The sequence below is a fragment of the Melanotaenia boesemani genome, chromosome 17, assembly GCF_017639745.1.
Source record: "Melanotaenia boesemani isolate fMelBoe1 chromosome 17, fMelBoe1.pri, whole genome shotgun sequence".
Taxonomy (NCBI): domain Eukaryota; kingdom Metazoa; phylum Chordata; class Actinopteri; order Atheriniformes; family Melanotaeniidae; genus Melanotaenia; species Melanotaenia boesemani.
This window is the reverse complement of record NC_055698.1, coordinates 24,204,889-24,232,393: the sequence shown is the minus strand read 5'-3', so window position 1 is coordinate 24,232,393 and position 27,505 is coordinate 24,204,889. Positions and strand designations below refer to the sequence as shown.

The window sequence follows — 27,505 nt, the reverse complement described above, 5'->3', positions numbered from 1 at the left end:
CTAGAAGCACTCAGAAAGCACAGACCTTCGCCAAGTCATAGGATTGGAATGTAATAACCCTTATATTTTGAACCTTCAGGATCACCACATCCAGAATATCAACATGATCCAGGTCAAACAATGTTGGATTATAAAATCTACCATGATGTCATCCTAATTTATTTTTTAATTTTTAATTGCATATGATTCTGAGCATTATCTGTTAGCAGCTGTAATAGCCAAATTATCTCTATCTCCAAATAGTAAAGAATCCTTTAAACAAATTCTGGATCCAGATGGTGATTCCAATCAACTGTAGAATGTAGTCACTTGTTTCTTTATCCCATTTCTGATATTTCCTGAAAATTTAATCAAAAGCCATACATAATTTTTTGAGTTATGTTGCGAATAGAACTCCACCCTGGCAGAGGTAACAAAGCAATACATTCTTTTTGTGGAAAACAAGACAACTTGTTCTCATTTTTCTTCATTTAAAGCTTATCATGAATAATTTAGTTGTAATTTCCCTTCCTTCTCCACAGGCTCAGCCCTTACGAGTGGTATAACCCTCACCCATGTTTGCGGGAGCGGCGGGACATCCTGGAAAACCAGTACACACTGGGTAATAGTTTGTGGTTCCCCGTGGGCGGCTTCATGCAGCAAGGCTCAGAGATCATGCCTCGAGCGCTGTCCACCCGCTGTGTCAGCGGAGTCTGGTTTGTACCATGGATGTTCTTCTGTGTCTTAGACAACAGTTCATGTTTCATATTTTATCCATAAAATTGACTTGAACCCAAGGTGCTATTTTTAACTTGAAACTGTAAACTGTAAGGATAACAGACCCAGTTAAAGACTTACCACCATTTCATATTCTGTTGTGAGACTGTCAATAATCTGAAGACCCCCCAAAAATGTTTGCAACAGCTCCTCCTAGTGACAGGAACTAAAGATGAAGTCCTGAGTTGCCATCAGAAAGAGGTCAAGGTGAACAGATCAGAGGGATTAATGTTTTAGAACTGCAAAAGTAAAGTTTTATTCTATGTATGTGTGTAATATGGAATTTTTCTGTGTAGTTACTTCCTCTTCACTTCTCAGGAACATGAGGAACATTAGATAAAGGTGAACAGATGGTCGGGACTCTCATGTGAAAAAGATGTCAGATTCACTTCAGCTTTTTATTTCCACTGCTCTGCCCTTCTATCCTCCCGCCGCCTCAAAATGGGGCCTGTCCCTCAATTTTTGCTTAATTTCTGTGCTTTCTAAGAATTTAACTCTAACCATTAAATTTAAATGTCACCTTTTCTTTGTTCTTAAAAGAGAACTTTTGGGGTTTCTTGTACAATCTACCATTTTTAATAGTTATTTAATGAAATTGTAAGAAAATTTGCCACAGAGCAATTTAATTACAGGTGAACAATTCAATTTTCTATTGAAAATTGGCCATTAAAACTCAATAAATGGCAAATCTCTCATTATAATTTACATATACTGGAAGACTTCTCTACATTTATTTTTTTATATCTTTTTTAGGATTTTTTTTGTCTTTATTTGATATTATAAGTAAAAGAGAGAAGTTAAATGTGATTAAAGAGAAAGTAATGCATTAAACATTGCAAATGTTTCACAAGAATAGCTGAAATTGGAGGAAGGAAAATGATCCCAGGACCTCTGAGGCTTATCTGATGACTGTTAAGACTTACTGAAAACTTACTGTAGGTTAGAAAGTACTTTACTGTACTACGCTGTGTTTTATAGTTCTTTTCTACTTTTTATATTAAGCAAATAAATATGACCTATGAAGTACAACACAGAGAAATAAGGACATATTGACATATCTTAGTTGTCATTGCAGTTCCCCTTCTTTGAAGTTTGGGTATCCTTGCTGTTCCTAGGACTGTGGTCTTTTGTCAGAGATCTCTAATGTTTTAACTCTGATCTGTTGAAGTCTGGATGTCATGGATCTGAGTACTCTGATTTACACTTGTGCACTGGTGCCTTCACTCGTCACATCTTTTCAGCTTCCTCCTTCAGCCCATAGTAGCATCTCATGATCATTTTCCTTAGTGTTGCTTTTGTTCAGTATCACAAACTTTTTTTTTTTTTTTTTTTTTTTTGTATCTTATAAACCAAAACAATGTCTGGTTGGTTTGCTACCAGTTTAGCCGAGTCTTACCAGTTTAGCCGAGTCTTGGCTATTTTCCACCACTTTTGGTTAGAAGTAGACCAATATGTTTTTTTTTCTTTTTCCAGGACAGATACTGAAGTTCACAGGGTTAGCAGCATGTCTTATAAACTAAAACATCTAATTAAATAAATAACTTCCTGAAGTTTTATAAAGTAAATAAAAGTTAAATAAAATTTGCATAGAAATGTAAGTCTTAGTTGAATCAGTAGTCCCAACTGAGCAGCACCAGACTGTGGTGCTGAAAGCAGTGCTGGTCAGTATGCCCTACAGCTCTTTTCGTCTCATAAATTGCCATGTGATTCCACGTGTGATAGAGACCATGTCATTCAAAACTAGGCCTCTACATTACTGACAATTAATGTTACTGTAGCTGAAAAAAAATAATACAATAGCAACAAGAGACTATTCATCCCTGAACACCATGTAGTTTATGTAGGCTTTATGATGCTTTAAATATGTCTTAAGTCTTGAACAACAATATCCTGCTCCGAATCAATGACAGCTTCAGGACATACTCCATCTAATAATATGTCATTTTTCTGCTGCTCGAGATCTCTCAATCAACACAGAAAAATGTAAAGTAAAATAACTTGGTAGTTAAACAGCCATTATCAGTGTTTGATGACTGGCAGGACAAACGTGTTGCTGGCCTGGACTTTGTTCTTTACATTAACCTGGTCTTCAGGACTTACCTTACTCTATGCAGGTGGTTGTGGCTGACTTTCTTGTGGCCCCTTCATGGTTGTAGCCTGTGGTATACCAAGGTATTTATAGCTGTCCTGAACATCTGCTCTGCTGCCTTCCAATAGTTTCCCCCCTTTAATTGTGATCATCCTGCTTCTCTTTGATACCATTTAGCTGCATTTATCCAATCCAAATGACTTTCTAATGTCCTTGCTGTATAGCCTGATAAAATGGGTCAGTGAATCAATGTCTCACTCAGTCTTGACACACAGTTTAATGCTGTCCATGAAAAAGAGGTGGCTGACAGTTTCTCCACTACAGAACTGGTATCTTTATCCACTCTTTGTGACATCCTCACTGAGGGGGTTCAGGCCTATGCAGAGAGGACATCTCCTTAGCAGATACTGAAGCTGTGTCCCAATTCAGGGTCTGCACACTCCAAAGTGTGCAGATTGCATAGGCTATGGAGTGTCCTATGTAGTCTATACAATATAGCTATACACTTCGGAGTCCACTTAACATTCGAGAAATGGGACAGCCTACCTAGCCAACAAGAATTTCCCATAGGAAAAACATAGGGCGTTGAATCACTTAAACTTTTGAAAATACTTTGTTTGCATATCATAGCACACTTAAGTGAACGTTAACACCGACCAGATGATAATGTTAAAAAAAAAAAATGGCTGTGCTGTTTTTCAGCTGTTTTTCAGCTGGTACACACTTCATGAACCCCTTAAAAATCCACAAATATCAAATATTACAGAATTTTAACATCATCGTTTAACAAACATGTTTTTAATGTACTTGGTTTTGTAACTTTCTACTAAAGTGTAGTTAAAAAAGTACTCTTTTATTTTATGTGTTTTAACAAAAGATTATTGAAACCTAAAACATCCCATTCAGTTCTTGATGAAGACTCTTAGTATCCTGCTGATGTGTGGCTGAGTTCCAAGCGTTCCCATATCCATGCATGCTGCATTGAGTCAAAAAGATTTATGTAGTCAATCCAGGCGATTAGCAGAGGTGGGACCAAGTCATTTTTTTGCAAGTCCCAAGTAAGTCTCAAGTCTTGGCCCTCAAGTCCCGAGTCAAGTCCCGAGTCAAGACAGGCAAGTCCCGAGTCAAGTCTAAAGTCAAGACTGACAAGTCTCAAGCCAAGTCCAAAGTCCTACACTTTGAGTTTCGAGTCCTTTCGAGTCCTTTTAACCACACAGCAATAATATATTTACACAGATCATGTATGCTTTTAAAATCTGTATTTATTTATTAAAACAAGTGCAATTAGAATTGCAGAAAAAATAGTGCTGACAATGCACTTCCTAATTGAACTATTAATCAATCATTTTAACATTTCACTGATATTTTGCAAGAATATTCTTCATTTTAAACCCCTCCCTTACAGAACACATTTGATAAAAACAGGTGCAACTCTAACTATTTGTACAAAAGTGCTAACAGTTTCTGTCCTGTCCTGTATTTATCTCATTTCATTTATCTCATCTCATATTGTCTGTCTGTGTGTGTGTACATGTGAGAAACATAACAAATACATGAACACAACAATGAACTGGCTTGTGCTTTTTATATGTCAGGGGCCTATGCTGCATTGCATTTGCAAAAGACCAAATTGGCCAAAAGTCTGTCAGTCATTTGTGCAAGATGGGGGCGTAGTATGATGCCACCATGGCTGAAAACTCGCTCCACTGGAGCACTGGAGGCAGGCACTGCCAAGACTCTGACGGCCAGTAGGAACAGTGAAGGAAGAGTCTTCATGTTCCATGCCCAGAACAAAAGGGCGTTTTGTCCTTCGGCTATGTCAAGATAGTGACTTAGCTGTAGTGCTGGAGTGGTCCCAACACCCTTCTTCTGCCTCTTACGGTATGCTGCAAACAGCCGCTCTCCTTCTCTAAGGTCCTCTTGCTCTTCATCAACAAGAGGCGCAGGTTGCTCAGTCTCTGCAGCATCTTGCAAGATTAATTCTAGCAAAACATGTAAAAACAATAGAGTCATTTTACCATTTGTGTCAATTAGATCAGATTATGAGGGGAAAAGTTACATTAGACTCATTTACCTTTAACTTGTTGTGCCACCTCTGCCTTGACGTCACGATCGACCAGCACATGGGGCTCCACCCACAACAGAGAAAAGGCTGGATCCAAGGCAGCTGCTTTGAGGTAGACTGGATCTGAAAAAGGGGCAGTGATCCCATCTTGTGACCTGGCCATTTTCAAGTTGATAAAGATTCCAAGAAACCTTTTGTTCAGGGATGCCTGTAGACTTCTGACCAGGCCACTCAGCAAACAGACTTGAGGCCTCAGCTTCTCAAGGTGGTGGTTGAGGGACAAGACGGATGGAACAACAGCACTGATTGTGATGACCTTCTCCCCCTGTGTCAAATCAGTCGCTTCTCCAAATGGCTTCAAGATGTCAACCAACTCCTTCAACAGATTCCACTCCCGTGCTGTGAATGACAACTCCCTGTGCCTAGCCTTTTCTAGAACAGCAACAAGCTTTAGATGATTGCACTGGAGAACTGCCTTCACTTGCCTCAGTGTTGAGTTCCATCTTGTGTTGACTGCAGCAGAGATGCCTTTCTGTTCCCCAAATTCAGCATCAAATACATCTTTGAATGCTGTGCTTGTGTGCAGCAGTGAGCTGAGTTTTGATAACTTTGAGAGAGAAGGAGACACCATTTTTGTTTCTTTCAAACCATCTCCCACCACCAGCTGAAGAGTGTGTGCGAAACACTGCAAGCGTTGTTTCTTTGCCAGAGCAGCATCTACTGTTAGCTGATCCTCCAGAGTTAAGTCACACCAGAGCTCAGGATCATCAAGATGAGCTCCATCATCGTCATCCTCTTGCTCACTGGGGAAGCACACAGTGAATGCTTTTCGCATGTTGGCAGCATTGTCAGTAATAACGTAGTCCAGTTTATCTTTAATGTTGTACTCATCACATATTGCCTCAAATTGGTCACAGATTCTTTCAGCCGTGTGTGAGCCTTTGAAGCGTTCACAGGCCAAGAGATTGGACTTTAGCTGTATCCTCTCTGCCTCTTTTTCTATCCAGTACAAAGTGACACCAAGGAATCCCCTCATCTTTCGGTCAGACCAAATGTCCACAGTGACTGAAACATGGTCAGTGTTGCTCAATTGAGTTTTTAATTTTGAACGTCTCTCTTCAGCGAGTTTCTCTGTTTTTGATGTCAGTGTTCTGCGACACACTGGATTGTACTTGCTCTCAAGTACTGTCAGAAAGTGCCGAAAACTCTGGTTTTCCACAATAGACAGGGGCAATTTGCAATCAATAATTAAGTCGGACAGTATTGCATTGGTGATAGCTTTCTGCTGTGGATGGCTCATGCTGTAATGCCCTACATGTTTGTCCAGGAATTGCGAGATTGAAGGCTGTTGTGGTTCATTTGAGATGCTTTTGTTCATCTGGTATTCTTCAAATCTATAAGAGGTAAGCATATTAAACAGATGTCAGAACATCCCTTATAGCCACAAATGAACTGTATTGAAACTACTCTTAATTACTCATATTATTAATATCAATCTTAACATTATGTGATAATATGTATTTTGTACTGTAATGTGTTACCTTGCAGCACGTAGACCAGCAACACGTGTGCTGCAAGCTAACTTGTTTTTTGTCAATGGACTGCTGGAGAGTAAGAACAACTAGCAGTATAACTTTGTTTTCCTATCGGAAAAGTCCGTCTGACAGCAAGTTAAATCGGTACACATATTTTATTGGGTTTGCCTCTTTGTAGCTGGCTAAAATATGCGTTGCTGCTAACCGCCGTCTACTGTGTGATACCTTGATTAATGTTATAAGTACCTCATACAGACCTGCTTAAAAAATACTTAATAAAGGTATAAATAAGGGAGTGAACTCGCAGTAAACGAAACAAATTACCGTGTTTGCAGTGTAACATTGAGTTTACAGCCTTACTGATTTAACTACACAGCAAAGAAAAATTAGCTACTTAGTAAGCCTTCATACAGAACTTACCTTTCTTTGTGCAACTTCAGATGTCGAACGAAGTTCGAAGTTGTTCCGTCTCCATCTGTAATCTTCGAGCTGCATGTTTTGCATACTGCAATTCGTTTTTTATTGACCACCTCGTAGTTTTTATACCCAAATGAAACTATCTTTGGTATCATTTTTTTCCACCTGGTTCGTTGTTTGACAGTTCCTCTTCATTGGTTGTCCTGCAATTTGATTGGATGGATGCTGTCGGATCAAAACAACGTTGATTTGATTGGATGTTGTGCCAACAGCATACACACACACAGACCAACACATACAAAGAAAGAAACAGAGCGTTCCTTAATAACATCCTTTATAATCTTTGGGTTTTGGGGAAAGTAGCAAGTCTTGTCGAGTCAAAAGGCTCAAGTCCAAGTGAAGTCACAAGTCATTGATGTTAAAGTCCAAGTTGAGTTGCAAGTATCTTTACATTTTGTCAAGTCGAGTCTAAAGTCATCAAATTCATGACTCGAGTCTGACTCGAGTCCAAGTCATGTGACTCGAGTCCACACCTCTGCAGATTAGTATGTCTGAGAATTATAATTACAGTTTACAAATCCATTAATAAGATAATTTATTATGTAAGTCAAAGAGGCTCTTTTTTAATTATGTATTTTCACGTTTGTGGATTTTAAATCTTAGGCTTTTGCTTGTAATTATTATTTCTGGACTGAGTACCACTGACTTTGAAGCCTTCCCTCCACTAGTCCCAGTAGCTGCAGCCAGACGGATGGCAGCACAATACTGGTGGGACTGAAGGGGCTGTCAACATGTTTTCTCTGACAGCTCTCGACCTCATCTGGCACTTAGCCTCATAAAAGATCATAATGACTGTGGGACAAGCTTCAACATACTGATGTCTGTCTGTCTGGCCTGGCTTGTTGGCTGACATGTTCGAATCTGTACTGTTAAAGCTCAAGTATACTTTTACATTTTTCACAAAGGATGTTAATAATGAAAAGGTGCATTTGGCAGGTCATAACTGCACTTGGACTTTGAGAACAAAAATGTCTTAAGATCTATTTGTGGCTTTTTCGGGAATGGTCCAGTTTGTCAGCATCAGTCAGAAGAACCTCGACTCGATTGATTGGATTGATAAATTGGATTAAGGCAAGGCATTTTATTTGTATAGCACAATTCATGTACAGGACAAAACAAAGTAAAACAAAAGCATTGCAGATATTAAGAAATAGTTAAAGATAGCAACACATAGCAAGAATCACAATAAAATAAGTTGCTCTGGCTGTTGTTGCTTTCATGTTTTTGAGTTTCCTTTGTACATTATAGGGTTTTCTTTCTCCCCACGAGTTTACTGCAGATTGTCTTCAATTCAGTTTTGTTGCAGCTTCATTCTTTTTGGCTGAACTTGTCTTTCTGTCTGACATCATTTTGTAAAAGCTCACTCATGGTTAACTCCACATGTTGCTTCAGTCCAAAAGCTTTTTCCATTTTACTTAGGATGCTTTACAGCTGGTCTCTTGAGCAAAATGTGAGAACCAAGGGGAAGATAAGCTTTCCAGCATACATTTAATATCAAGTTGCAGAGAAGAAATTATTGTTTAAAGTTACAGGTTGTCAAATTATCTTAATCCTCGCTGTGCATATTGTGATTATTGCTGCTTTTCTGTATTTCATCAATGGTGACATGAAAGATGTACATTGGGAATGAGTTACATTTTTTAACTGTAGCATCACTTCACAAGGAACTGACCTTGAACTGTAACTAACTATATTTACATACAACATAATCAGTTGTTGTATTCAGGTAACACAACTGGTTTGATTAAGATTCTGAAAATGTAATAATTTTCATTGAATATATAAAAAAAAAGTTATGCATCTTGTGTATCAGTGGATTTTTGGACTTAAATAGCTGTTGGACAGTTGGATTGGAGTAATAAAGTGTTTATTTGCATATCTGTTAGTTTGTGTCTCATAAAACCATTGGCACACAAAGAACTTGACATCCTTTATCAGTTTATATGTTGCTATTGTGTTTAGTAATGATCAAATTTGTTTTAACATCAGCTCCATAGTCCTAGGTATATTTTCATTTTACTTCTCCTTTGCATTTTTCTTTCCCATTTCCCTTTTACTTTTATATTTTATTTTTAAATGTGGAAACCCTAACTTGTCAAACTCCAAGATCTACAATCTTGTTCCTTGAGTTTTTCTTGTGCTCCTGGTGTGATATTGGTGATGACAAAAGTCTTGCTTGTCCGGTTGCCTGCTGCTATCAGGAACTTTATTTTCATGTTTCATGAGGGGTTGTGGAGGTGTGTGTTTGTCATGAATGCCTGGACCCAAGCTATCCCAGCAACACATTATATTATATTACATTACATTATAAGTAGATGATTACCTGTCAGCAGTTGTGGTTTTACTGATTGGTGAATGATGATGGGAAATGGACTCCAGTTGCTATAATACACCTTTGAGTATCTATTTCCTATTCCTATAATATTTTATGTGTTCATGAAAGTGATATCAAATTAGATTACATATTGCAATTCTCAGGCTGACATTTTTTTTTAACATATATGAATTGGGAGTGGTGGTCAGTGCTGTTCTCACAAAGCAAGAAGGTTCCTGATTTGATTCTCAACTGGGGCATTTCTGTGTGGCGTTTGCATGTTCTCCTTTTCTAGGAGTTGGTGTTCACCTGTAGGGATTCTGAATTGAATGTGGGAGTGAATGTGACCGTGCATGGTTCTTTGTCTCTGTTTTGGCCCAGTGATGGATTGGCGACCTGTAAAAGGTGTGCCCAGTCCACTGATCAGTGGCAGCTGGAATAGGCTGGATGGATGGATAAACAGATGAAAGAAACACTTGCAGGGAATAAAAAAGGTAGCTCCACCTGAAAGGAAAACTGAACACAAAGGCAAATACAAACTAAAAATGGAAAATGAAGACGACAAAAGCAATAAAAACCCAGATTAGCCCTAGTGGACGAGGAAATGCAGGGTATCACATGGATAAATACAGACCATCACAATGATAATCAAAGTACATATTTAGTACTGCTGGTACAATGGAAGATAACTTTGAACATATTGCTACCCTTGCTTGTTTTATTAAGGTACACAGAGAGATTATTTGCATGTTTAACCATTTCCTATTAGCCCTCTGGTAATATCTTGGTTGCATAGATCATTCCACACCGTTGGGTTTCATCCTGACTGTAAGATGGGGACATTTATACAACCCTCACGTCGATCTGTCAAATGTAGCTGATTGTTAACCTTGTTTGGCATAGAAACAGGAAACAGGAAAACAGCTTCAAAGGTCACAGATTAATATTTTCTATCTTGCTGCATCTTAATGTTCTCACAAACAATATCATATAAACAAAGTGTTACTGTATCTGCTGGAAAACGTTTATGCGATTGTACCTCTGACCTGCAGCTGATATGCTTCATTTCAAATTCCCTTTCACATAAATGTCAGACTCCTGCTGTGCTTACTTAGTGGTTATACACATTACCTTTTTTCTATTTTACCTGCCTTGCTTTTTCTCTTCCTTCCCCTACCTCTCTGTCTTCCCTCCTAAAACTTGCCTCCTTCCTTAATCCCCTTGCTCATCATTGCCGTTTCATTTCCTCTGCAGTGGGAGCATTCTGTTCGTGTCTGCCGCATCTCAAGTTCATGTTTAGGTTGATGATTTTTATCTAAAACTCCTGGTCTTTCCTGTGGAGTCTCCATCTGTCTCCCTTCTGCTTTCCGCTCACAGTTAATGAAAGAAGGGAAAGGAAAAAGAAGGAGTGCGGGTTTATTGTGAGTGCTGCAGGGTAAATAAAGGTCAATAAATGTTTTTCCCTGTTCTTCAGGTGGGCGTTCACACTCATTATCATCTCGTCGTACACAGCCAATCTAGCGGCATTTCTCACTGTCCAGAGGATGGAGGTGCCCATTGAGTCGCCAGATGACCTGGCCGACCAAACCAACATCCAGTATGGCACCATTCATGGAGGATCCACCATGACCTTCTTCATGGTGAGCCTTTTAGAGGATCATTTTTTTTTATTATTCTGTCAAGTAGGCTAGAAATCATTCTACAGTAAGTCCTAACTGATGAAGTAACAATGGAAAAAAATAAAATTTACACATTTCTTGTCTTTTGCAGTGGTAATATACATACAGGGCAATAAAATGTTGATAACAGTCCCATTCAATATTTTCTCATTTCTGAAATTGGGACCTGTAAACTATTTCTCTGTCAAGCAAAACTACTTTGTGGCACATTTTCTTCATTTTTGTTGAACGTGTTGGGGTGCACGTAGTAATAGGATGGGGGGAACGGGGGGGCTTGACATTATTATTGTCAATGAAAAGAGGGTCCTGCAGAAAAAGTTTGGGAACTGCTGAGGTAGTCAATCATAAATTCTGCATAAGTAATTGCTATGTAAACAGGACAGCAATGCATTTTTATAATGATGTGCACCAGTGGAAAACTGTCTTCACCTCCAACTTACTTTCACCTTTTGTCCTATTCTCCCATCAGAACTCACGGTATCAGACCTACCAGCGGATGTGGAACTACATGAACTCCAAGCAGCCCAGCGTGTTTGTGAAGAGCACAGAGGAAGGCATTGCCCGAGTCATTAACTCTAAATATGCCTTTCTGATGGAGAGCACCATGAACGAGTACTACCGCAGCCTCAACTGCAACCTTACGCAGATCGGAGGTCTTCTTGACACCAAAGGATATGGCATTGGCATGCCCCTGGGTGAGTAGCATTGCTTAAGCATTTATCCATAAGTCTGGATGTCAAAAGTCAGAAATACTCATTTATACTCATTCCAGATCTCTTCAGCATACACTTTTAAGTAAGACTTGATGGTGTTTTAGTTGCTGAGCAAAATAAAATCTCAGAATCTAAACAAGTTTAGGATAATGCTAAGATAAACAAGTACTACCATGTTAAAAATACTTGATATCTGATCATAAAATTAGTGGGTGTTTTTACAAGACACTCTCCCATGACCAAGCCCAAAAAGGGCTGCACAATATATTTAGTTTTTACTACAATATCAACATACACAATATCTACATCTCCATGACATTTTGACCTGAAAAAGGACAAGTGCAGGTTTTTTTAATGAGGGCTGCATTCCAATATAGGGATATCAGCTTTATATAGGTTCTATAACACGGAATGCAGCCCTTTGATACCCTTGAGGTGAGCACCATATGTTATTAACATATATTTGTTTTTATATTGAGTCACACAATTCTCACAATATTCAACCATAATTTCACATGAAATTAAATGATGTCAAAATTAAATGAATAAGAAAAATACTTTATTAATCCTAAAGGGAATTGAACTATTGCAGTGGTTTTTTTCTTTCTGATGATCTCTGGGGCCATTCTGCCTTGTGTTGGACTTGATATACTGAACATGCTTTTTTGTTTCTTCACTGTGTTTTGTAGAGGATGTGAGGAATCTTAGATTATATTCAGCAGCTTGTGCAGGATCTTTTCTAGACCATCAGCTCCAACGACTCCAGAGTTATCCCCAGCACAGAACCAGCCGCCTTGATGTTACTCCTGAAGAAGTAGAGTCTTCTCTGTCCCTTCTTGTAGATGCTTCTGTGTTGCACTTCCAGTCCAGTCTGTTACTTGTATTCCTCCATCACCTCCACCTCTTCTCCCAGGATATAGACAGTTTTTAGTTACTTTTAAACACAAGTAAAACAGACTGGAATTAACAATGCAGACAACTACTACAAGAAAGAATAGAAGAGACAATTACACAAAGGAAAAACAAACTAAAACTGGAACATGAAGAAGACAAAAGCAATAAAAACCCAGATTAACCCTACAGGATGAGGAAATGCCAGGTATCACATGGATAAATACAGACCATCAAAATAATAATCAAAGTACATATTTAGTACTGCTGGTACAATGGAAGATAACTTTGAGCATGCTGCTACCCTTGTTTGTAAACCTGGTTGATAGGAAATGTTCAGCTTATCCCCCTGTCACATATTGTTTTAATGAATTGTAGCTTTGTTACCTAAACCTTCGTGTCACATCTGCTTAAGCTGTTAATCGGGTCAGATTCTTTGTGCAGCTGCTCTTCTTGGTAAATTAGATCCATTCTAATTCCAATATGACTTTGGTTTGTTGTGCCAGACTCTGGCTTCATATCATCTGCCTTCATATCCTCATCTGTTTCGGATGATAAGTGTTAGTGCATAGATTAGCATAGTTAATGGATAATGGAGGAACAGCTGTGGAGAAAGGAGAGGAAACAGCAGAAGAAAGGCCTGCCAGTCAAATTGCATGTTACTTGATGAAAATAAAAGCATCACCGTCACCCATGTGCCCCTGATGGATGCATCTACTGTGCTAACAACTCTGACTGACAGCGAGCAATTAGCATTAGTGTCATAAAAAGGAAAGAACTAATTTTGGCCTCCACCAATTTACCATTAACAGTGTAACTATGACAACAGAGATCTTATGAGAATGTCAAGGGGCTTCACGAAGTTGCTAAGGTTTCATAAATCAAGACGGAAACATCAGCTGCAGTTGAGCCATTGCAGAGATTTACATGAACAAGAGTACCAAGTCCCGCAGAATCCACTCATAGGATTTTAGACTTGAAAATACCACTTTTCTCAGGGTAGAAGGTCACCTCCAGTTAAGCCCTTGTCTTTGCCAGGAACTCTGAGTTTGAGTCTGGATCCAAGTGAATCAGCAGTAGCTTATAATCCCACTGGTTTTTTCAAAATCCTGCCTGCTCAAAGGGACTGCATGAAAGGATTAAGGAAGGCTTTAGTTATGTAGAAGACTGGGGAACAGAAGTTCAAATCATGTGCACACTAGGTCTGCAAGTCTGGGATGAGTTGATTTTGAAATGACATTACAAATAGTGTAAAATCATATTAAACACCAAGACTGTTTTTATTAACTGGACACCCACTGACTGGAGTAGAGTTCTAATCTACTGTACTTTAAATTTTCTTTAAATTGACTTTAGAAAAGGTGTTAAACAACATATTCAACTTTAAATAAAAGTAAATAAAATTAAAAGAAAAATCTGGCATAAATCAAAGTTTTCGTAAAGACAAAGAAGGGGTGTCAGAGAGTTGATAAGGGCACTGTTGTCTATCTTTAATCCTTTGAGCCCTGTGCTTATTTTGTTGGCCTATACTTGAAAATTTTATAGCTATAATGAAACTAATATATCCTCAACAAACACAAGATCTGATTGAATATGTTTGGAGTCACAGTAAAGGGAACATTTATAAGATTTCTCAGGACTTGTAAATATTAGTAAATGTGTTACTAATAAAGAATAAATGAAGATCCCATATAGCACAAATGAAATACATAAAATGCTTGCCTCAAAAAAATTAAATCTTTCATAATGAAAATGAATATTCCCTCATGGTTGATGCAGCTGTAGCTCTAAATCTCTGTCACAGTCGTTCTCAAATTGGGGGTCCTAACCCCCATAGGGGTCTCAAGATGATTTCAAGGGGTTGCCAGATCATTTAATAAAAGATAAAGCCTACATTTATCAAATAAATTTGGAATTTTTATCAGGGCTGTCAAAATAATTTGTTAATACAGAGATTAATCTGTGAAATTAGCATGTTATTTATTTTATTTTTTTTACATGTTAACCCATTGGTATCAGCACTCTGGTTGTAGCACCGCCTCTTCTGTGATAAGATTACTTCTCTCACACACATACTACAAGTTCTCATTCAAACTAATTGTCAGCTCACACATACGCATACATAACCTCTTATTTATAATACTTTGTACTCATGCATACACACATAACCTCTCACATACAGTACTGATATCATTGATTCATATGTGTATATGGTGTCTTGTATGAATGCGTGTGGGGTTTTATTAGTATGTATGTGTGAATTTTCACTAGTATGTATGCAATAGGTTGCTTGTGTGTGTATATGAGAGTTGATTTTATGCATATGTGCAAGTGATTATAGTAGAATATGTATGATTTCAGAGGTGTGTAAGAGTCCTATACAGCCCCTCATAAAAAAAAATTAAAAAAACACTTTATGCTCCTTATTAACTCTCTGGTGCATGAATTAATACAAAACAGTACCACATTTTATTAAATAAAATATTTTTACTTCTACAGACATGCACATAAATGTTTTTCTGTTTTTAAATCTTAATTAAACTTTTACTCTGTGTATTGATTTTTCTATTTGATCTATGAAAATATTTATAAAACAATATCTTGTCATATTAATATAATATATAGTTTCTATAAAAAACACTTGGATCAGCCTTCAAATATGTGTAAAATATATGTTCCCCTACTGTTCAGCCCTTCCTCATACTAAAATGATAAAGGGTGTTAACCACACAGATGAGTCAGATCTCAGTGTTAGTGTGTTAATGAGGTAACGTTACAAATACTGGTGTGTAACTCCATAGCAACTGAGGCAGGTAGCCTAACTTGCTGCAAAGCAGGTTATATTTAGCATAAAGAGATCGATACTTCCACAAGTACCTCCTCCTGAGCAATGGGTTCCTTTAGAAAAAGAAAATAAATAAAGACTCTTACTGTTTGACTTAAACTGAGAAACATCATCATGAGACATCAGAACAGGGGGAATCTTGATGTAGCCAAAAATAAGAAAATAATTACTTTTAAGCTTGTTGCTGTTGACTTTTGGAAGGAAGATTTGGATCTCAGCTAAAAGGGCTTTTTATTTATTTATTTATTTGTTTATTTATTTTCCATGCAGTCTTTGAGTGTGTAGACACTCAAACTCACCATTTTGCATAAAATTATATCTGTAAGTTCATATTTTAATTCACTGGTATCTTATTAAATGTTTTAAAGACTAAAACTTTTTAAATCCATTTATTTAGTACTTCAGTGTAGATACAATTGAAAAGTAAATTAGATTTAGAGAAGCCATATCATGTCCTTGGTATGATAATGTTCGCTGTAGTACAGACATGTGATCATCCTTAAGGTGTGTTTGCATCCATTTTTTTTTGTGTGTTTTAAATTTCTGTAAAGATGTAAGAATGAGCCTTGCCAGAAACTTTGAAGGGGATCTGTTCTGTAATCCAGTATGACAAAAATCAGTTAGATTCCATTAGACAAAAATAAAAATAACTTCAGTTTGACATGTTCAGTAGCCCCCACGACAATGGTTTATCCCACTGTGACTGTCTAAAATAGCAAACCATGGCATTCGTTTACAGGAGCCCAAATGCAAAGATTTTTCTTTCTATTAATGCTCTACATCCAAACTTTAATTTAATGTCCAGGCTGAAAGAAATCCTGATTTTCCAATATTGTGGTTGTGCATTTATGTGAAGTTTGAAGACATACTTTGAGCAGTGCTGCACTTTTGCATGTCAATCTTTAACATTCATATAATTTGCCATGGAAATGCCCAAATGTTTCTGGACCTAATCCAAGTAATATTCATTTTACTTCACTGCTAACGTTCCATTTTACCATTGCACATAATGTTTAGTGGACAGTAACGAAGGCTGCTGAGTGTTTCAGCATAACAACCTGTCATCAAACTAGTGTTCCATTTCACAAAAATCTATATTTAGTTTAGCAGCCGACTGCTCAGAAAACATGAACACAAACCTAATGTCTGTCATTTTATTAGAACATGTGTTCTCTGTAGCAAAATGTCAATACCATAATACTTTAATTTATCTGTTTAGATATAGCTACTGTGCATGGTCAGTATTTAAACATGAAATAATAACTGCATTTAATTCGCTACTAAATAATTTGGTATTTATTAGGTAATTAACTGTGTCATAATTAAAAAAAAAGCAATCATTTTGATTGTAATTTATTGACCTTGCAAGACACTGACACTAATAGAAAAAGCAATACAAATCATTCTTCTCCAAATTATTTTAAACGGTTCCTCAATTTAAGATTATCTTCAGTCTTTTTTTTTTCTATTCAGGCGCCAATAGCACCTGACTGAATAGACAGCATGAATAAACAGTAATAACAAACATTAAAATTATAGCTAAATTAAATGGTATTTGACTGATTTTAAGCCAAAACCTTCCATCTGTAACCCAGCAATACTGGGACTTCTTGATACTGCTATATTGTACTTTTTACTGTTACTTTTTATTTAGTTTACCACATCGTGGTTGCTTTTATTAAAAAGCCTTCTGAAGTCAAACATAAGCAAATTTGAACATTTAACTAACATATAAGATATAATTTAATCCAGACGCCCTATGTCTGTCAGGTCAGGATGTTAGCTCGACACTGTTAATAACAGCTGGACAGCTACACAGAAAATCTCAGTCCTAAAACCAGTATCTGATATATATATATATATATATATATATATATAGTAAATGACTCTCCTCTTCCTCTTGTTCCTCAGGCTCTCCGTACAGAGATGAGATCACTTTGGGAATCTTACAGCTGCAGGAGAGCAACAGACTGGAGATCCTGAAGAGACGCTGGTGGGAGGGAGGACAATGTCCCAAAGAGGAGGATCACAGAGCCAAAGGTGGGAATCTCAGCTCCTCCTTTTACAAGTTGGAAGTACATAGTCCTTATTGTACACAACACACAAATAACAGATTATTGCCCTAATATTTAACCCTTGTATAAATTAGGTAAACATACTAATTTAAATGCTTTTAAAACTTCCCAACCCAGGGTGTACACAGTTGGGCCATTTTTTTTTTTACTCAAATAACATTTATAAACTTCAAATTTAAGATACTGGTAATACTAGTATGATTACTTTGAAAGTTCTTTCATCTGAACCTTAATTTTAGAAAATAGAAAATTTGTAATAAAAGCAAATAAATAAAAAAAAAAATCTAAAATGTGTCATAAGTTCCTTGTACATAAATAATCTTTAGGTTTTAAGTTTATGGTTGCAGCTCAATAACTGAAACTGATTATCTTAATTATTGTTGATTCATCTTGCACTGATTGACTAATTTTACTACAATTAACACTAATACCGTGCACTCGATTAGATTATCAAAACTGTCATTGATTGACAAATCAACTGATCACTCTTAGAAGCACAATCCATACAAACCATGCAGCCTGACATTGGAAAAAACTCCCTCTCCAAAGCAAACTGAGACAAACTGCTCCAACAGATGGTGCAGTCATTAAAAATGTGAAACAATTAGCGGTTAACTGGTCAGAACGTAGCCTAGTACACCAGAGTCAACAGTTTGCAGGAAGATGGATGCAGCCAGATGTTCTGTACAGATATGTGGTTGTCTGCTCATGTAAATATTTGCTGCGGTGATACTTGGAGTCACCTCTGAAAGTTTGAGTTCGAGTTTATAACCAGAAATGCTTAATACAACAATGTCAGGGGGTCCTCATACCAAAGAAGAATAAGTCTAAAAATCTTCTTCAAACTGCTGAGGTGACAATAGCAATTCATGCATGTTTGGAAAAACATTTCTGTCCTTATTCTTCAGTGGCCTATCAATCACCTACGGTGGCACCTGGGGTGTTCAGTCAGATTTTAGAGTCGGGCAGTGGTCCCCTTGCAGCCCCGTTAGCTCTGCCCTGTGCTGTCATTGTTAGCATCTTACTTTTGTGCATTAGCATGTTTCAGTTCTCAGTCGCTTTGGTGCATTTCTCACATCAGAATTTGCATTCTCATAACTATTAGTTCAAACTTTGAGCAGCAATTAGTCATTTGTGCACATCAGAGTAGCTTTTCTTATTGCACTGATCAAATTGCAAATGCTTTTGGATATGGAGCATTTGCTTTCATGCAATTCTCTGCTTTTTTATGACATTAACTTTTGCTTTGGTCATATCAGTCAAAATTAACTATACTTACAACTGCAGGATAGCCAGGCCCATAAACCTCATTTCATTGCTCGAGTTATTACTTATGCGAGAGTTAAAGTACTTATCAAAATTTGTCACGCAGATTATAAACATTTCTTTATAATATTTTCCTGGAATGCCTCCTAAATGAAACAACTGCTCTTAGCTGACCCTCACTTTTCACTGATAGATGGTGTGTGAAGCATTAGTTGTAACCAATGATCAGTCATTTGTCCACAGTAATATGCACTATATGTACTGTTACAGTAGTATGTCGTTTAAAGTTGTGCACAACTCTTCCCAAGGGTTCATACTTACTTTACGTTTGTTGTATATAATGGCTTTTGCTGTGAACACATTACTGTAAGAAGTATTCTGTGTCATGTAGTCAGTTACCCTACTAAAATGTAACTTTACTGTAGTTTTCCAATGGCTGTGCATCTAGTATGTAATGTCGTTTTGGGCATTTTCAGGTAGTGTCTCCAAGATCTTTTTTGTTTTCAAAAACACACAGATTAGCCTGATGAAAACATGAGTACCTTGTTCATACTCATTGGTGACAGGACTTCTCATTTTGATGGCTCTGACAGTTTTGTTGACATATTTACTTGTTTTTGAGGAATGAACTACATGCTTTTAGCAAGTGACACACTTGTGTTATCCACCAGGTCCTGCAGTTTCTACTAATACTTTTGAGGAACGCACTAACTGCTGTGCAAATATTGATTCTGTTGTGAGAAATGAACCGAAGTGTCTGATAAATACTGCAATATTTATTGAGTGGTAGAAAGTATAAACAAATACCTTCTCAGCCTTGTGAAACCAGATTTGTTGTGTCATTTTAGTGTTAATGAAGGATGTGGATCAGCTAATCAACAGACAGATTAACAAGGACACCTACAGACCTAGACTTCTGCTGTCTAGGCTACAAAACAATCAATAGTTTTGTTGTTATCGTTTATTTATTTATTTTTTTTCCAGATAGATTATTTTCATCCTTTATCCTGTTTCAGACTTGCTTTATGTTTCATGAGGTGAGACATAAAATAGAAAACAGTCTGACACTGCAGAGCTCTGCATCATTTAATCATTTGAAGTCTTTTCTTCTGTCTTTTGTCTATTGATTATAAAGAATGAAATTTTCCCTCAGCATCTCCATTAGTGAAACCATTAGGCATGGTTTCAGTTATTTCTGCTGCATCTCACTGTAACAAGATGACATGGTTTATCTTCATTGACTTGTTCACTCCAATAAGGTTTTTAGCAGCCGATCATAATGGAAATTTGAGTTCTGCCTGTGTATCGATTACCTGCTCTTTGTCATCTGTTTGTATAGCTTTCTTCATTCCCAGAGCAGGAATAATGTCACCCAGCAAATTATCTAAATCTGTCTGTGTGTGTGTGTGTCTGCTTGCATTACTTGTTTTGTGGGCCCAATCATCATTTTTCACTTGTATCGTGCACATACAACTTCCTTTTTGTAGAAAAACTCATGAAGTGAATTAGTCAGTTTATTAAACGTTTAAGTAATATGTGGTTAAATGTATCTAGTTTTAGTTCATATTATATAGAACTATTTGAATAATTATTCTCTGAAGTGATGGAAATATGATTACGTGTTTGTGTGTGAAGCCTGACAAAAATCAAGTAATTAAGGTCCCATTAAGCATAATCAAGTGTCTCTTTGTTGCTGATTACACAGTAAACAGAATGTGTATCTGTGTGGTTTTGTCCCTCTGTGCTCACAAAAACAAAAATCTGCCGTTAGGGAATTCCTCCAAATGAGGAGTGTTTTGCCAAATGATCAGGGAGTGGGCTGATAACATGCAGATGGTATTATAAAATTGCCTGGGTTACATGGTTAAAAGATTTATTATGATTATGCAAATGATAGAAAAGGCAAGTAAAATAAAACAAAAATCTGATCTTATGACAGAATAATTTAGGTCAAAACCAAACATCTTAAAGGTCCCATATTATGCAAAATTCACTTTCTAAAGGTTTTCCAATATGTGTCCTCATAGTCTGTGTATGAGGCCCAAAAATGAGAAAATTCTGTTTCCTCTCTCACTTGCTTGCTCCACTTTTTAGCAAATGTGTGCTCAAATGGTTGAGTATGAGATCTTTCCCTTTGTGAACTCATAAAAGGAAATAACCATAACCCTGGTAGTGGATACTGCCACTGATCTGCCCCTGTAACTGTAACTGGGGGTTACAGTTACTTTTATGTTCCAAACTAATGAAAAGTGAAATTAAGAATGGTAGTGTAACACAAATGTAAACATCCCTCTCCCATAACATTTTTCAAGCATGTTTCTGGCATCTAATTCAACATTAGTTTATATTCTACATGCAATGAGGTTAATAAAAAGGATTTCTTTTGCACTTTTGTCTTTTCATAAAAGTTGCAACATTTTCCAAAATGCAGTTTTGGAACGATATGACTTTGGTGTAATGGCATTGCTTTTGGGGTAATGGGCAAAAATATGTTGTTTTTTTTGTGCAAATATCAGAAATCTGGGCAATGACTAGTACTGTAGGTAAGCCATTCTGGCGTTCTGACTCGTTCATAAAAACTAACGAAAAATAAGAGAACAAAACAGCTGATAGTTTTGAGATGGTATTGCTATATAATTAGACATTTGACATGTGGTTGAGTTCTTTGAGTACAAAAGCAAGTAATACATATAAATTTGTATCTTTTGATTAACTGTTTTTTTCCTAACTGAATCTGAGTCTTTGTAGGTGTCAGTGTTGAACATTTAGACAAAACCAGTTCAGAATTATTAAAGGAGCTGTCTGCAAAGCAGCTTAACCCATTGGACAATCCAACAAGATACACTGACAGGGTATGTTGAAGTGCTTAAAGCTGCCAGGTGTCAGGTCACCACTGCATGAAGGTGATGACCTGAGACTTGGCAGTGTTTGGTGGGTCAGTTAAATATCTGTTCTTGTATATCTTGTCTCTAAATGTCTGAGGATGATAGATGGAAAATAGCTCTTAGCTAATTCCAGCATATTTACACAATGTCATGTACAAAGTGTTCATTAATGTGTATTGTCCTCATTAAATTAAATGAATAAATAAATAAATAAATAAGTTGTTGAAATGTTGATGTCACAGTATTTATTGGAGCTGATGTTTTCTTAGAGTCAAAATGATGAAAGCTGTGCCCTGGTTCAGTCCATTTTCTCCTAATCTCTCTATTTTTTCTATTTAAGGGTGTGATGCATCAGAAATGAAAAAGTTTAATTTCTTTCTTAATTTAACTTCATTAAAATTATTCCACATAATGTGATTACAGAATCAAATTGCCAGATACACAACAAAAGTAATGCACGTCAGGGAGAATTTTTCATTTCCAAATTTTAATTCTTCAATAAATTCTTATTATACTGAAAAAGAAGTAAAGAAAAGACCAATCACAGTGCGTATTGCTCTGCTCTTCATCACTGTGTCTTTCAGGTCTTGGCATGGAGAACATTGGAGGGATCTTTGTGGTCCTAATTTGTGGCCTCATCATTGCTGTCTTTGTGGCCATTATGGAGTTTGTGTGGTCAACACGCCGAACCGCAGAGACAGACGAGGTAAACCTTCATCCTCTCTTGTCTTCCTCCTCCTGCCGTGCCTCTGACTTCAACCATAGCTCAGCAGGTTACCTGCCAGTGTGTGTGTCATGTCTTTGAACTGCTGATCATCACAATATCCGTCAATCAAATCATCATTACACGAACATCTGTTTATAATGAAAATATTTCATTGACGAGTTTGTTTTTTTTTTTTTCTCTTTTGAAGATAAAAAACTATGAAAACTCCTAAATGAATGTTAGTTTTGAGGCAGCCATTTTTTTCTACTGTTTCTGTCTGTTTTTTCTCAGGTCTCTGTTTGTCAGGAGATGCTGACAGAATTTCGAAATGCTGTCTCTTGTAAGAAAAATTCACGGTCTCGCCGGCGTCGCCCCCTGAGCAGCACTGGGGGAGGAGTCCTACGTCATCCGTCCCGCCTGGCTTTGGCTGGTCCTCGTCCCATCCGCCTAGTCAGAGAGATGCGTCTCAGCAATGGGAAACTCTACAGCGGCGCCGGCCCACTGACTGGAGGCTTGGCAGGGCTTGGAGGAGGTATGGGAGGAGGACCTGATTTAGGCCCAGGGCCGCAGAGGCTCCTGGAGGACCCATTAGGTGCCAATATCACCACCAACACTCCTCCTCCGCCCCCTCCAGCATCAGCCATACTGGCTCCGCCTGCCCCGTTACGCAGCTTCCTTCAGAGCTGCAGCCATGTGCGTATCTGCCAGGAGTGCCGGCGAATCCAAAGCCTGCGACCATCCACGCTCACCCCTCCCCCACCTCCTCCCCCTTCCTCATCCTCCTCCGCATCTTCCTGCTCTCGCATTCCACCTTCAATGGCGATGTCAGGTCACCACCACCGGCAAATTCCCCACCACCACCACCTCCACTACCACCACGGCTCCATGTCACTACCCCGTCTCCCACCACCTCCTCCACCAAACCCGTCAGACAGAGCCGACAGTGATGGAGGGACGGCAAGCCCACTTAGGGCCAAGAACAAACCGGCACCACCACCAAGGCCGCTGCCTCCTGCCAAAACGCCAACACACCCATCAGACTTACTCGGGGGACACATCTGAACTTAAAACACTGATAGAAGGGTCAAATATAAAGACTTCACACCTTCAGAAATTTACTTTGGCCCCACCAACAAAGCTGGAACAGCCCAACTTAGCTTGTAGGCAAGGGTGGATGGAAGAAACCATTTTGACCCATTCGAAGGGTTGTTCATTCAAATGTTGCTACTTTTGGCTCTATGGGTCATTTTAGTAACTTTTACACAGGAATGGGTGGATTTATGCACTCTAAAATTGTATCAGAGAGGATTAAACAAACAATATATTTTGGATTAAAACAGCTAAAGTGGTTCTGGGTTTTGTGTTACAGCAGAGGATTGACAAACAGGAAGTGGCTGAAAGATTCAGATTGAGTCCTCCACCTCTTACCTCAGCTAATCATCACACTCCAAGCAAAGTGGACTCCGAGATAAAAACAGACTGAGTCTATCCACACTCAGAGTTTTACTGTTTAAAGGCTGAACATGGCGCTTGTGTCAAAGGAGATCTACATGCAGACACGTGATAGCAGAGCAGCTGTACAGTTATTACAGTCTTCTGTCGCTCTTTTGAACGTTTGTGGAGGATGTAGCTCTTACCAACACTGTTGCTGTTTGTACAGTCTCATGCTGACTGGTGCTGTGATCCACAAAACAGAACAGACACTGTTGCTCACCTGAAGTATGCAACACTGTGCTGGGGTAGTTCTTTTACAAAAAACTTATCCAGTCAAGAGTAATGCACAGTAAGGCATCTGAAAGTGTAAAATTGAAAGGGTGGGACAAGAAAATGAAAGGAGTTCGTTATTTACATGGAACAAAAAACAAAGAAAAAATGTATTTATTTTTTTTTTGAGGTTCCTGGTTAGATCATTTTAAAACCAGTCAACCATTTAGAAATTAGAGTTTTAAAAGATTTTTAGCTCTTGTTCTTGTTAAGGAATAGCATACAGTTATTGTAAAGGACAAGTTTTGGTATGTTCCTATCTTAGCATAAAGGCAGTGTGCATCTTCTTTATAATGATTGATGGTACCAAGAAATATGTCAGCAGGTTAAGTCACAGTAAACCACAAGATGTCATTTTAACTCTATTTTTGTATAGATTAAACAAGATGTAACATTCAGAAGGTGTAACATCAGAGAGAGCTAAGCTAACCGCTCCACATCATGTTAAGCTAAGCTAACATGCACAAGGTTAATAATTATAAACATAGACCTAAAAATAAAATTCTATATTTTTTCAGTTTTAACTATTTAAACATTTCATTGACGCAGAAAGCTGCTAAAAACTGAAGATGTGCGGCACTGCTTTTAAATAAATAAAATAAATCCCATGTAGCCAAATTTTGGTTCTGTTTTTGGAATCACAAGGAGTTTCACTTAAAGTTGGGTTTGGAGGTAGTAGAACTCTGACAAATTTTTTCTCATTTACATATTTACACAAGATTTGCATCTTGTATCAAACTCTTTGTCTTTGTGTGTTTTTGCTTATAAAGTCTATTGGACGGTAATTTTCCTTCATCTTGGAGCTCTGTTCTTGGTTGCATGCTATAGACCGGTGGTCACCAACCCTGGTCCTCAGGATCTACCATCCTACAGGTTTTAGTGTTTTCCTGCAGCAACCCACCTGACTTGTGTGCAATGTGTGCACATGGTGGCGGCTTTATAATATCATCATTCAGTTGTCAATCCAACACTAAATTCTATGTATCCATGTTGCTGTAAAGCTTAACATGGTGCGTCAGGTTAGAGGCAAGGAGCTGCAGTGTTGCTGAGACAAACTTAGAAGATATTGTGAAATGTGATGTTATTTTCTCTTAAGGCAACATTGTGACCAGAAAATAAAAATCATCCAGTCAGTAACAAAACTGATCATATACAGTGATGTCAATCAGCATGAAAAAGAAGAGAACTATGTCAGATATCTTACAAAAAAGAAAATAAATTCATAAAAGTTTAAAGCTATTTCTTTACCAACTTTTGATAACTTATTCAAACAAGGTTTTGTCCATTATTAGAAGTGGGTTTGAAGCATAGTTTACATGAATGCTGATGTCTAAGTAATATGAAAAGCAGAATAACTTAGAGATTGCCAGATGAGATATTTTAACTTTAACCCAGTGTCTAACACTGGACCTGCCCCTGCAGTCATGGCTGCCGGATTCTTCTATAAAGACGTCTGTTTTCACAACAAAAGACCATGCAATCCTTATCACTGTTGTCATCGGTGGGCTTCTTATATCGCCATGAATACCAGTGTTAAATTTTCACTCACTCTTAATGTTCTCCTGATGAGTCTGGTTTTGTTTTGCACGCTTAGGATGGACTTTTATTGAGTTTCCATTAAGAGCTCCTTTCACCCTATGGTAAGGCTCTAAATGCTAATGCCACAGTTTATCTGATTAGTTGATACACTTTACATATCTATCAATCAAACAAATGTCAGTTGTCCATTTATGTTTAACCAAAAATTGTGTCATTACTCAAAAACTAGGAGCAAAGACTTTTGCTTTGGGGGTTTACTGGATTTTGTTGCTACAGAAATTGCTTGTGAACTTAATAGATAAAACCAAATCCTCCCTTTCCAGCCCTCATCTGAGACTTTTTGGGATAAAACTGTCACCACTCCCTGAATGCCTAACCAATAATCTGCATATGGTTTTCTAAAAAGGTGAAGAACTACCTCAGTGCAGTTATCTATTTTAGGTTGGTATTCAAGCTGTTTCTAGTCTGTTTTTGTAGGTCATTGGAGTGCATACATATTGTACTGTATACACACATGCACACATACAAACACACACACACTGACATTTTCTGTGAACTTGTAAGGCAAACTGGAGAAACAAAAAAAAGAAAAAAAAAAAGAAAAAAACTAAATTTGTGATTGTATTTTCCTTCATGAAAATGTGTCTAATCTGACTATTGCCTCTGTTCTTTATTGATTTTTTCCTCCCTCTCTTCTCTTTCCCTCCCCTGTAACCTCGAGTCCTTTTAAACTGATGTCATGACAATTTGGTCGTCACGCCTGGTTGTAGCAGTTCAAAAGTCACCTGTCAGACACCTTAGAGAGCCGCTGCTCTCTGGGATCTCTCCAAACACTGACAAACCCCATCTACCAGCTATGTGACATAAAAGTGCTGATAATGAATGTCGGATCTACTTGTAAATGCTTTACACTTGCCTGGTTATGATTGGAGCAAATTCGACATCTTGAAGAGCAGTGCCTGTACATTTTAGTTTGTTTTGTAGTTTTATTTCCTTATTTTTGCATAGAAATTGACTTTTTTTTTAATGAAGCAGCAACAGCTAAGAGGAATGTTAACAGTAAAAACTGGATTTTAGTGGGAAATATAATTGTGTGTATGCGCGTGGATGTGAATTTGTATGTCTATCTTTGTGAGATCCAAAGTGAATTTTAAGCAATTTGGCTGCCCAGAGTTCAGATTTAGGGTTCAGGGTAAGGTTTAGGCTGTTTGGGGTTGCACTGAGTCTGTGGATGTTCTCACAGATATAGCCATACATGTTTGTTTTCTGTTGTACATTTTTACTTTTGTTTCCCTGCTCCTCCCTCAGATTTGTACCAGCAGTGCTCAGCCGTTCATCAGGACAGAGACGACAGAAGGATATCATTGATGATTCTATTGTTATCATTATTATTGATATTGACGTGTGGGGTGACTGTAGGAGGGGCGCCTCCCTCTGATGTTCAATATATAGACACACGTTTGGGATACAAAAAAAAAAAAAATCTAAAACATTAAAAAAAAACTAAAAGTCGTACTAAAAATGGTCCTGTTGGTGGTGTTTTTATTTTTCTGTTTCATTTTCGTCAGACACCGACGATCAGGATCCTCTGCAGGATAGGATTTACTATTACTTCAGATTTTTCAAAGAGAAGAAATCATTGGAAGAGCAAGGGATGTCTCTGAAGAATCATCACTGTCTCCATGCAAAATATAGAGCATAACGTTACACAGAAGTAAAATTTTTACCCTGTATTTTCCTGAAAACTACAAAGTTCCAAGTTTTTTTTTCCATACATTTATTCAGTCAGTAATTAAACACCAAGAGTCCAAAGTCAAAGGCAACCAAAGTTTTATTAGGAGTTGAAAATGAGAAATACATTCTATTTATTCTGGTTTTGTTTTCTTTTCTTTTCCATTGTTTTTTG

At 37.6% G+C, this 27,505-nt stretch overlaps 1 protein-coding gene across 3 annotated transcripts in view; it reads left to right on the top strand.

Annotated features, from left to right (window-relative positions):
- The window catches only part of LOC121628201 (glutamate receptor ionotropic, kainate 5-like), a 104,458-nt gene extending 77,710 nt beyond the window's left edge, over nucleotides 1-26,748 (top strand). Inside the window, exons 14-20 of one of the 3 annotated variants that reach the window (XM_041967163.1) lie at nucleotides 522-695; nucleotides 10,711-10,876; nucleotides 11,385-11,610; nucleotides 17,276-17,404; nucleotides 22,175-22,359; nucleotides 22,588-23,118; nucleotides 23,176-26,748. In XM_041967163.1, the coding sequence (XP_041823097.1) occupies nucleotides 522-695; nucleotides 10,711-10,876; nucleotides 11,385-11,610; nucleotides 17,276-17,404; nucleotides 22,175-22,359; nucleotides 22,588-23,118; nucleotides 23,176-23,358 (1,594 nt within the window). In that variant the 3' untranslated portion in view covers nucleotides 23,359-26,748. Of the gene's footprint in view, nucleotides 1-521; nucleotides 696-10,710; nucleotides 10,877-11,384; nucleotides 11,611-17,275; nucleotides 17,405-22,174; nucleotides 22,360-22,587 lie in introns of all 3 variants that reach the window. The other 2 variants (XM_041967162.1, XM_041967161.1) reach the window with 2 other exon arrangements.
- Nucleotides 26,749-27,505: the final 757 nt, after the last annotated feature.